The sequence below is a fragment of the Pristis pectinata genome, chromosome 13 (genome assembly GCF_009764475.1).
Source record: "Pristis pectinata isolate sPriPec2 chromosome 13, sPriPec2.1.pri, whole genome shotgun sequence".
Classification (NCBI taxonomy): Eukaryota; Metazoa; Chordata; class Chondrichthyes; order Rhinopristiformes; family Pristidae; genus Pristis; species Pristis pectinata.
The window spans coordinates 43,296,206-43,308,812 of record NC_067417.1 but is presented as its reverse complement, the minus strand read 5'-3'; the positions used below and the strand labels follow the sequence as shown (position 1 = coordinate 43,308,812).

The following is a 12,607-nucleotide window of genomic DNA, read 5'->3' as shown; positions in this document are numbered from 1 at the left end:
AAAGTGTGTAACACAAAATGGTGGTTGTAAGACAAAATGGTGTCAGTTTGGAATGCGGGAATGTTTTGAGAAAGTAAAAGAGATTCACCTGCTGAATCAGAAAAGAACAAGGAATGATTTTTTAAAAAATATTTTGTTACACAAGTCCTATTATTAGATAAATAACTTTAAGGCTAACACATAAGTAACGTTCAGTCGGAAAAGCTACTAGTAACACGTTTTGAAAAAAAGCCAAAAGACTGCTGGAATTCTGTAAAAAGAAAGTAAGTATTTACTTTCTACATTTTTATTTATCAGCAATGGGGGGGGGGGGGGGGGCGAACAACTCACTTATCCTTTTCACTGTGCAAAAATGCCCATGTCCTCTATGACTATACTTCAGAAATATTTAACTCTCTATAAAATGGTTATGGATGGCTAACAATTTAGGTACGTCTTCCTCCTCTTAATCAAGCTCATCCTAATCCAATTATAACTCTTAGACACAAGCCCCTGTATTTTAAATACACGTGGATTTTTGAGAGCACTCCAGATCATTATGAACTTCATTGTAGGATTGTTGCCAGGATCACACAATGTGCAATTACAGTGAAAATGAAAACCACGTTTGTTTCCCCCCACCCCCCACCACTCATGTTTTAGAGAATGCCCGTCACCTAGCCATAGGGCAGCTTTTATTGTCTCCCGGTTACCGGCTCGACCGAGAAGGTCTGACAAGTGTCAGTTACTATTTTCTGAAAGGAGGCAACAGGAACAACCAAGTATCCTAATGCACCAGCTTTTATAGATCAGGGCCAAGCTGATCTCCAGTTTCAAGAAGTTTCAGATTAAGACAAAGCAGATGTGGGATCTGCAAAGTTTACAGAAATTAAATTAAATCCACCTCGCCAGTCAGTGAATTACCCATTTAAGGGAAGGAGGGCGGGCACCGATGACCGCGCATGCGCTTTCACCCCAGCCCAGCCCAGCCTAGCCCGCAGTGAAACCTCAGGCCCTTCGACTCTCCGGCCGTCGCAGACTCCCACAGCCGGTCAGCCACAGCGCTCACCGACGCGACCCCCCAGAGCCTCAAGGACGCCGCGGGCTGCTGTAGGTCGAGTTACCTGCGAGTCCCTGACCTCCACCACCACATTCTCACTGCTCCAGCGAGCCGCCATGTCGTGGAGCCGAGGCCAACAACAACACTGCGTCATGGCGTCACGACGTGACTGCCGCCCGACGTGCGCCGGGCACGTCCGCCCGAGGCGCCGGAGCGTCGTCTGGTTGTTGCTGCAGCTTCGTCGGTCGCAACGGTTAACTCCACCTCAGCGTGGATGATGGCGCTGGGCACGGTGTCCTGGGCAAGTTTATTGTCTTAGGGTCAGCAATGTGTCATTAAATCCTTTGAACTTGCCTTGACATTCGGCTGATCCCCGTCGGAAGTCTATTTTCACTCTTACTTAGGTGTATATTGCTCTGGATTCCAGCATCTGCAGAATTTTTTTGTGTCTCTATCATTCGTGTTAACTTTCCAGACAAATGTTATCAGTGTCAGTGCTGGGGGGCTCCAACATCCACATAACCCCAGCAGGTTAGGACAGTCCCGACCTACCCTGCTGATTGACTGACTGCACTTGTCCCGCCGTCTCCAATCCCTGACAGACGCATAAACTCTCTCGAGAGGAGGCGGCAAAAGCTGGGGGAACTGGGGTGTCCGCAGTTGACGGTGGACCGGAGACGTAAATCCAATACCTTCATGTTGTTTGGAGTGAAAGAGAGAGGGGAGGGGTCAGTAGGTTTAGGCAGGGTGCTATGTTGAAGAGTATTGAGGCGAAGGAAGAGTGAGATGAGGTGGGGGTGGGATATTTTAAAGGGTGCTGGGAAAGAGAGGGGAGTGGGATTCGGTGGGGTAAGAGATAGTAGGCTGGTAGGATTCCGAAGGGCAGAGAAAATGAGGGAAGAGTGGGCTAAAATTAGTAATGACTAGACATAACACATTGGAGCAGAATTAGGCTATTCGGCCAATCGAGTCTGCTCCGCCATTCAGTTATGGCTGATTTGGTTTTCAACCGCCTTCTCCCAGTAAACCTTAATCCCCTTACCAATCAAGAACCTATCAATCTCTGCCTTAAGTACACCCAATGACTTGCCATCCACAGCCCTCTGTGGCAACAAATTCACCACATTCTAGCTGAAGAAATTCCTCCACAATTTCATTTAAACCGAGGAAGGTTCAGCTGAGGGAAGTGAGAAACCACCTTATTATAGGATGTCTCACAAGACATTCTCATTTCCTGCTCTGATACTTTCAGGAGGAGATCTGGGGCGAAAGGCAGGGAAGAGGATGACCACTGCATCCCTGGACCAATCCAGTGCCTTAGATTTAGCACAATGTTTACCTGACATTCCAATATTGGATGAGAAGAAACTGCCTGCAGCTAAATATTAGGAAGACTGATATCATTGTTTTTCATTCTCACTCCAAACTCTGCTCTTTAGGCACCAATCCCAATCCAGGAGATTGTCTGAAACTGAGCCAGACAGTTTGCAACATTATGTGGCAACATCTGTAGTTGTGCTTGAAACTAAGTTTTATCACATATTCACAACATCATTAAGATTGCCTATTACCACCCTTGTAACATTGCCTAGCTCCGTCCAATCTCCGCCCAATCTCAGTTCACCTGCTACTGAAAACTTTTCCCACATTGTTGTTACTTCTGGACAATTCCAATGTTTTCCTGGCTGTTCCCCATATAAAATTCTTCACCTTAAACTCTGTTGCCTATTTGTTGACTCATTTGAAATCTCATTCACCTATCACTGCTGTACTTGCTGAAATAAGATGGTTCCTGCTCTAAAGTCTTTATTCTTGTTTTCAACTCCACTCTTGCCACAACCTCTACACCCCTTCTCTGTGAACTTCATTAGCGCTAGCTTCTCTGGCTGTCACTTGATGTGAACATAGAACTAGGAGCAGGATAGGCGAGACAGCTCCACCACTCTCAAGACCATGGCTGATTTGATCATGGTGAACTTCATTTTCCTGTTCCTCATAACCATTGGTTCCCCTCTGGAACAAAAATGTCTTCCTCAACCTTGAATAAACTCAATTGTTTATTCTCAACAGCTCTCTGTGATACAGAATTCCAAAGATTCACTTCCCTTTTAGAGAATAAATTCCTCCCATTTTTATCTTAAATGGACAACTCCCTTATTCTGAAATTGATCCTCCTGGTTCTATGTTCATCCAGAGCAACTAGTTTATCAAGTACAGACAAAATCTTATGTTTCATTTAGATCATCTCATTCTCCTATCTTCCAATGAGTATAGCCCCAATCTGCTCAACCTTTCCAGAAAAGTCAATTGTTTCATCTCGGGAAGCAATCCAGTTAATCTTTTCAGAACTGCCACCAATACAAGTAAACACATTTTAAATATGAAGACCAAAACTGTACACATTACTCCATGTATGGTTTTACAATTGTAATAAGACTGTTTCCACATTTTTATTGTAACTAGGTTATATTAGAGTTGCTTTACAAGGGCAAGTTGTCACTGTTTCGAGAAGTAACCAAAAATGGAGTGCTATCATGACCCAAATAAACTTTCAACCCATGAAAACTTCTCAAAATTTTAAGGATCGTTTATAGACTTTTGCAGGTGACACACCAATTGTCCAACAAAAGTCCACCGTGCAACAATTTGATTTTTTTTATTTGGCTCATGAGATGTGGACATCATTGACATGCATCCCTAAATGACCCTGAATTAAGTGGTTTGCATTGCCATTTAAGAGAAGTTAAGAGTTAACCACTTTTTCTGCTGTCACATATCGCACAAAACTGGTAAGGAGGACAATCCTGTAATTTTGTGGTTACCACGACGGATACTGGCCTTTACTTCCAAATTTATTTAAGTATTTGAACTTAAGTTCACCAGCTACCATATGAGATACAGAATCATACCTTTGGTTGAACAGCTCAGTGCTCAGAATTCTGGTCCACTAATTAACCACCATGTTATTGGATACTATCAGCACCAGCAACATAGAAGAATTTCCCAAAAAGAAAGATATCAGGTGGCATGGTCAGATGTAAGTTTTAAGGAATGGATGAATGCTTAGCATTACAAATATGTAGGGGCTTCCAATTGTCCAGCAGAACTTTGAAGTAGATTTTTGGAAACCCTGTGAAAATAATATTGAGTTACTGCCATTCTCTGGTGATCTTAATCCAAAAATGCAGTGGACAGTTGGGAAGAAACCCTCCTCCTGAAGAGGTTAAGCCCCAATGACTATCTATACTTTAGCCCAGAGTAATGGCACCTAACATAGCAACTCTCCATGAATCTATAATGAAGGTGTCCAAACTTTTCTCTTAAAGGACCATATAAATTTTTGCCCTACAGATCCATGCCCCACATTTAAACAATTACATTACAAAATATTATATTAAGGGCATTGAGCATCACATTGATAGATCTCTGCAGAGGGACAGTAGGCTAAAGGCAGTTATTAAAATTATGATTTCCCTACCACCACCCCATTCTAACTATTCATGTCACCTCCTGAACACATTGGTTTATATTGGTTCCACATATTAGATAGAGATACAGAGAGATTCAGCAGCATGGAAACTAGCCCTTCAGTCCACTGAGTCCATGCTGACCAACCACCACCCACTTACACTAATCCTACATTTCTTTCCCACAAACTCCCCCCAAGATTCTACCACTCACCAACACACCAGGGGCAATTTACAGAGGCCAAGTAATCTACCAACCTGTTTCTCTTTGGGGTGTGGGAGAAAACTGAAGGATACCCATGTGGTCACTTGGACAACATGCAAACTGCACACAGACAGCCCCTGATTAAACCCAGGTTTCTGGCGCGGTGAGGCAGCAGCTCAACCAGCAGGCCTACAGTAAATATGGTTAATCGTGCAACACAAATAGGAACCTATTATTTCACCATGGAGGGTACCACATTGGTCACCCAATTTTTCAGCCTGAGACACGAGACAATGAGAAAAGAGAATAATTCTGATCAATGTTCCCTTTCGCTCACCAAACAGTATAGCCACTGCCCAGGCTGAGGCAATTATGTCAAAACCGACTCTGTAGCCAAACCTGCATTAAGAACGTATCTAACTCAAGTTAACATTAAAGGAGTCAGGCTCCACTGGGTATTTTTTGAGAACTGACTAAGCTTCGTACCCAGCATGCCATGAGAACCAATGTACTCTTAACCAGAGGGAACATTTTTGCAACTTCGTTGGTAACTGCAAGACTTCACTGGAAAAAAAAAGGAATATAATGGTTATGTTCAGAGATTAAAGTTAAAGGCAACCCCATCATTATTACCAGTGACCAGAAGAATCCAGTCCTACCCAATTTTAGATAAGAAAATTCATATAAAATCCAAGGTTGTATTATTAGATCTAGTGCTTTAACAGAAATATACTGAAAGAGACTTTAAAGATTCTTGGATATACCCATTATTCACATTGTTAACCAGGCTGTAGTTGAATTAGCCACTAGACTTCCAACATGAGCGTAACCCTGTGTTTTGTTTAGAACCCAACTCGTAACATGATATAACTTCATAGTGCAAGTTTTATGCTCATTTAGTTAACAATATATATGTGAGCTTTTCATGAATTCTTGATTATTGTTACTGTGTTATAACAGAAGTACCCATCCTTGACCACATTTCAATTTCTTTTTGATGACTACTAAGAACTTTTTGGCGAATGCATTGGGTGCTGTACAACATTGTGATTGACTTCACTTTGCATGGCTTCCTCAGCTGTCAATAGCATTTCATCTCATTAATTTAAAGCAAACTCAGACTGGAGATGAAGATGTTAAAGATTCCTCTATTATCTCTTTAATATTACTTGTAGGTCACATAATATTCTGAGAAAGACATGCATATTGAAAATTGGATGCTATCTATTTATTAAGCACACCACACCAACAAAAAAATACTCAACTATGATTGGGGATTCTAACAGATTACATTTCTGAGATGAGTATCTTCAACTATTGTAAATCTAAACAGTTCTTGCATCTGGCCTTTATACATTCCTTGCACTTCTAAGTATCAATGTGTACAAGTTTGCATTGCATAATCATGAATTAAAATGCAATATTATATAAATAGGATAATTGTTTTGTATTAATACCTTTTTTTCTGACTGTTGTTTCTTTTTTGTTCATGTGTTAACAAGTAAAGTTGTCGTACTTTGATATCAACATTAGTTGAGCTTTTATTACCCATTGTTTCTATTCTATCATGTTTCTGTATGATTCACACCAATTAAGAAGGTAATGTATGCCCAGGTTTCCTTCTTTGCCAAACTAACTTATTTTCCAGCAATTAAAATTGATTGAAGTATTTTGAAACCTTAGCATTATATCCTGTTACTTAATCCTAAAAATGACCATTTCTGAAGCTGTGGGTAGATTGACTTATGACCACATCTCTTTTTTTGATGACCAGAAGGAACTTTTTGGCTTAATGCATTGGGTGCTGGGCAACATTGTGATTGACTTGGCTTGGCTTCCTTGGCTGTCAATATCATTAGTTGTCAATATCATGCTTAATAGTGCAAGCTAATGATTAGCATTTCTATAATATCAAGAGAAATTAATGGTGATATGACATCAGTAGATGGCAGGATAGTCTGAATAACCTTTTGCTTGTGGTTACTGATTGAACTGCAAATTTTAAATGTTTCTAATATTAGACCTCCAGACGGAAGCAATACATTTTCTTATGTTTTCAATGTGAATTCCTTCCATGGGACCACTAAAGTTGAATACATTTTCAGTGCAAACCCCTCAATAAATGTTAATACCTTTTTGTTGAAAAGCTCCCAGTGTAGTAGTAATGTAATTATCCTGCAATAGTCTTGGTACTGAAATTGAAGAAAGCAGCCGCAAAGATCTAGCTATTTCTGTGGCAGAAATTCCCCTTCTCTGGCATTATTGATGCTTGTTAGTAGTTCAGGCAAATCCCCATATGTCCATCAATAATTGTGTCTTCAAGCTGGCTGAGGAGCCAACAGAATGACAAATGCCAACCAACGAGGAAGTTAATAGCTCAATTAGATGATGCTATTTTAAACATTTCATGGGGCATTAAGTATAAACTGGATAATACATAGAAGCTGAAATATAAACAAATTATGGCAAAAATATTATTTTAAAATTCTTTATTATTAAACTATTTATCTCAGGGATTACAATCCACCAAAATAATTAAAATTAGTTTTTTTAAGATCAAAGGGTTTGTGAAATAGTATTTACAGCTTCACTCATTTGCGGCTCACGTAAGAAAGTGTAACTTTTTGTCAGGGTAATTTGCAGCAAAACTATTTCATAAATAGCTGGATTTTGGCAAATCACTCATTTCCACAGAGAATGCTGAGCAAGGCTGCAGAATACGGTATCTTGCGTAAGAGCAGGAAACCACTGACATTAACTTCTGTTTTTTCTTGTTCACACTTGCCTGTGCATGCTCTAGATGTTGGATCAGTTTCACAGTGTGAAAATGGGAAACACTGTTTCCTTGTCTGGAAAATGGTACTGTTATGCAGTGGTTAAATTACTAGTTAGTAATCCAGAGGCTGGTATTAACAATCAAGGTAAATGAGTTCAAATATCACCATGACAGCTGTGGAATTTAAGTTCTGATTGATAATCTGGAATTCTCAAAAAAATTAGTCATAATGACTACAAAACTTTTTTTTTGAAATGTCAGTTCAACACCACTGTTGTAAATGCTCGTACCTTCAGGGGAGGAAATCCTGGTCTGGCCTATACATGACTCCAGGCACAGTAATGTGGTTGACGTTAAATGTTCTCTGAAATGGTCTAGTAAGCCACTCAGTACAAGGGCAATTAGAGACAAGCAATAATCGCTGGCTTTATCAGCCATGCCTAAAACATGAAAAATTAATAAATAAAAACAATCTAGATTTACAATGTAAAGCACAGGAGCAGTGAATTTTAATATTTTTTCAGTATACCTGTGAAAAACATATTAATCTGGATTTTGCAGTATAAATAATGATGAGGCTATCAGTGCTTAAAGCTATTAAACAGCAACTCAGTGGAAGTCAGAAAGTTCATCCCAAATTTGCCCTGCTGGTCTAGGATCTTTGTTATAATAGTACCTCACCAAGAGTCTCAACGCTCAAAGAGATGAACTTGCAATTCTTATATGATAGAAACATGCTGAACTTCCAGAAAAGTTAGGGCTTGTCAATTCAAGTTAAGTAAATGTTAATAATGTTCCTTTCTTAGTTTCTGCCGTGATGTATTTGTCGTGATCAACCAGAGTCATTTGTTTGCTGCCGACTACAAGATCCAGTCTGTTGTATTTCTAGTACAAAACACCGCTGTTAACAACCATCTTAATTTATCTTCCTCTCACTTTCTTCTGCTGCACAGTACATAACACCTTTACTTGTTGGACATTGGTGGTGCATGTAGACTTTCACTCTCACATTTGAGATGAAAGCAGGCTGTCTGGGCAGCAGGAGCTAGGGCGATATACTGAGAGCATTTGGGGGTGGGCTGATGTCCAAAAGCTTCGTGGAGTGATTTTCTGATGGCATTGGAGACAAGATTGGGTGGGGAAGTGGGTGACTAACAGCAATGGAAGATTTTGGTGGCCATAGAAGATACCACACATGATTACTAAAAATTCCACAGCACTTCAATTCATTTCTAATGATGCAACATTCTGGTTGAGAAACATTGAACTTTGAAGAAATAGAAAGCTGAACAAGTTTTCTGATAACTAGGTTAGGTAGCACAGTATGTACTGTAGATGGGAGCAGAAATTTGCAAGGTGACATTAATAGATTAAGAAAGTGGGCAAAACTGGGCTGTGTACCCTGTGTGGAAACTGTGGGGTCCATTCACTTTAAACTTCAAAAATTAAATCAAAGTACCTTCAAAATAATGAGAAGCTAGGGAGGGTGAAGAAGTTGATGTCCTTGGCACTTCTTTCACTTAATCAGGAGAATAACAGCATTTACAGTGATCCTGCACCAAGTGGCAGGAGTGGCACAGCTAGTAGAGCTACTGCCTCACAATTCCCGTGGACCAGATTCGATCCTGATCTCTTGTGCTGTCTGTGTGCAGTTCGCACATTCTCCCTGTGACTGTGTGGGTTTCCTCCGGGTGCTCCAGTCTTCTCCCACATCCCAAAGTGTGGGTTGGTAGATTAATTAGCCACTGTAAATTGCCCCTGGTATGTTGGTGAGTGTTACGATCTGGGGGAAGTTGATAGGAATGTGGGGAGAATACAATAGGATTTGTGTGGGGTTAGTGTAAATGGGTGTTTGAGGGTCGGTGTGTATGGTGCACTGAAGGGCCTGTTTCTGTTTTACTCTATGACTATGAAAATTAGATTTGCAAGTATTAAAAGCACTAAAAATACAGTCAATTCAAAGTAATAATTTAAAAAGCTAATGTACATCTCAAAGGGTGCCAATAAAGGAGAGGCTGCATTGTACTTCCATAAAAATTTGATTTGGCCAGATCTGGAGATTTTTAAATTCAGGGTCTGCACCTTAGGAAGGTACTAGAGTTAAAGTGGTTAAATTATGAGGACAAATTGCAGAGACTAAACATGTGTCCCTTGAGTATGGAAAATTAAGTGGTGACTAATTGATGGTCAGGGAATAAAAAGGGCACATGAAGAGAAATAAATCTTTCTGATGGGTAAGTTCAGAATTATGGAATAAACCTGAAAAGTAGAGCTAGGCACATCAGAGGTGAAGTAAAGAAACACTTTTCCAATCTGCTGATATATTTTCAGTAGACAACCCTAACCACGATCTCCTGCCACCCATCATACCCACTCCCCTTTACGGGATCAGTAATGTTTTATACTTCAGGTATGAAATGCAGAAATATCACAATGAGATAACTGCCCAGAATTTAGTTTTGATGATACTGGTTGAGATGTGAATGTGGCCAGGACATCCACTCCAGGACATCCAAGATGTCCAACTTCTTTTCTAACCATGGCTTCCCCCCTACTGTGGTCGAGAGAGCTCAGACCCGTACCTCTGCCATTTCCCGCACCTCTGCTCTCACCCCCACCCCTCACAAACCCAACAGGGATAAGGTTCCCCTTGTCCTCACATTTCATCCTACCAGCCTATGTCTGCACCTGCCTATCACTATCTTTTACCTGCATCTACCTATCACCACCTTATGCCCACCCCGCCTCCCCTCTTTTGTCCACCTATCATTGCTCTGTTTCTCCCCCCTAGATATTGGGCTTCCCCTTTTCCTATCTTCAGTCCTGAAGAAGGGTCCTGACCCGAAACATTGACCGCCTGCTTTTCTCCACGGATGCTGTCTGGTCTGCTGAGTTCCTCCAGCATCATAGTGTTTTTCATCCAGATATTCCAGCATCAGCAGTCCATTGTTACTCTACAAAAATCCATTTGTAGGGATCCTGTAGTTTGAAGAGAGAGTTTGAGAGCTGGCTAAATTTTAAAAAATGGTATTGGTAAAATATCACTGAACAGCCCTTCTTGCACTCTCTGAAGATTACATCATGAAGGATAAACCTCTTCCCCATTTCTTAAAATATTTATTGTTTCTTTCAATGTCATGCTCAATATTTCCTAACTTCGCAGCAGACTTACTTGAAAAAATGGAAATGAAAAATCTGCAACATATACCACCAGTGAAAATACATTCTGGGAAACCTAGAATTGAAGAGAATGCTGAAATACCACATCAATGTCAAAACTGTCCCAGAAAACAGCCTAACATGGTGGTCCAGTTCCTAGCCATCAGATTCTGTCTCCAGCAGCCAGATATTGCCTCTCCAACACCTTAAATCAGATAGGTCTGCCTGTTGTGGAACCAGCTGGTTTCAATTCCATTTAAGATTGTAGATTTTTTGCAGATGCAAACACAGAAACATTACAATTCTGGAGCAGGGGTGGCCCATTTGACCCGACAAGTCTGTCCTGCCTTTCGGTACAATTGTTTATCCTCTACCTCAGTTCCATATACCTGCTCTCTCCCTATGCCCTTGATGCCTTTTCTGTCCATAGATCTATCTCCTTCTTAAGTATGCTCAGAGATTTGGTCTCCACAGCCTGTTGACTAAAGAAATTTCTCCTAGTCTCATTCCGAAATGTCTTAACCTGGTCAGAATGTTGAGATCTCCTTTCATTCTTCTAAACTAGTGAATACTAATTTAGAAGAATGAAATGAAATAGAATGGGGAAAAGGCAGGTAGGTGAAGCTGAGTCCACAGCCAGATCAGCCATGATCTTATTGAATGGCGGAGCAGGCTCAACGGGCCAGATGGCCTCCTCCTGCTCCTGTTTACAATGTTCTTATGTTCTTAAACAAGGCAAGTTGATCATTCTCTTCTCTGCCATCTCAGGAATCAGTCTGTTGAACCTTTGTTGCACCCCTTCTGTGGCAGGTATATCTTTTCTTAGGATAGGAAAAGATCCAACCACATAGACATAGATGCCACGGCCAAGAAAGCTCACCAGCGCCTCTACTTCCTCAGGAGGCTAAAGAAATTTGGCACGTCCCCTTTGACACCAACTTTTATCGATGCACTATAGAAAGCATCCTATCTGGATGCATCACAGCTTGGTACGGCAACTGCTCTGCCTGGGACCACAAGAAACTGCAGAGAGATGTGGACACAGCCCAGCACCCTGCAGAAACCAGCCTCCCCTCCATGGACTCTGTCTATACCTCTCGCTGCCTTGGTGAAGCAGCCAGCATAATCAAAGACCCCACCCACTGGGGTCATTCTCTCTTCTCCCTTCTCCCATCAGGCAGAAGATATAGGAGCCTGAGGGCACATACCACCAGGCTTAAGGACAGCTTTTATCCCACTGTTCTAAGACTATTGAACGGTTCCCTTATACAATGAGATGGACTCTTGACCTCACAATCTACCTTGTTGTGAACTTGCACCTTATTGTCTACCTGCACTGCACTTCCCTGTAGCAGTGACAATTTACTTTGTATTCTGTATTGTTTTTACCCTGTACTACCTCGATGCACTGTGTAATGAATTAATCTGTATGAAAAGTATGCAAGACAAGTTTTTCTCTGTACCGTACAACTGACAATGATAAACCAATACCAATAGGAGACCAAGCGGCACTTCCAGATGTCGTCTCACCAGGGCCGTCGATGATTACAGCAAGACATCTTTACTCCTAAAATAGAAACTTCTCGCTATGAAAGCTAACCTATTGTTTGCCATCTTAACTGCTTGTTGCACGTGCATGTTTGCGTTGTGTACAGGAAACCCTGGTCTCTTGTTATCCGATGAACAGATTTGTTAGTCATACAGTAAATTTGAACCTCACTTAACATTGCTTTCGACTCGAATATTCTCCAACCTCCAGAAGAATAATCGAACTCCAAAGCACAGCGACACAATCTTCTTTAGTTACAACATGTCTCACTTAAAATTCTCAAAGAAATCGGGTGGGGAGTTCGGAAGCTGTGGGTTGTCGGACTTTTTGGCTTTGAATTTCTGTGTGTATGTTTACACTGTACTTCTGATTAGTGTGTGCGGATGAGAAAGTCATTGGTGCGTTTGTGGAA

The 12,607-nt window shown here is 41.0% G+C and overlaps 2 protein-coding genes across 5 annotated transcripts in view; one reads left to right on the top strand and one right to left on the bottom strand.

The window, feature by feature from the left end:
• Positions 1 to 1,333, bottom strand: part of wdr59 (WD repeat domain 59) — a 68,635-nt gene extending 67,302 nt beyond the window's left edge. Inside the window, exon 1 of one of the 4 annotated variants that reach the window (XR_007957349.1) lies at positions 1,104 to 1,333. Coding sequence is in view for 2 of the 4 variants with exons in the window: in XM_052028302.1 (XP_051884262.1) it covers positions 1,104 to 1,193 (90 nt within the window). In the remaining 2 variants the exon portion in view is untranslated. The remainder of the gene's footprint in view (positions 1 to 1,103) is intronic. The other 3 variants (XM_052028302.1, XM_052028304.1, XM_052028305.1) reach the window with 3 other exon arrangements.
• LOC127577263 (mixed lineage kinase domain-like protein) overlaps positions 1,266 to 12,607 on the top strand; it is a 35,618-nt gene continuing 24,276 nt past the window's right edge. Inside the window, exon 1 of the mRNA XM_052028306.1 lies at positions 1,266 to 1,359. The gene's annotated coding sequence lies outside the window, so the exon portion shown is untranslated. The remainder of the gene's footprint in view (positions 1,360 to 12,607) is intronic.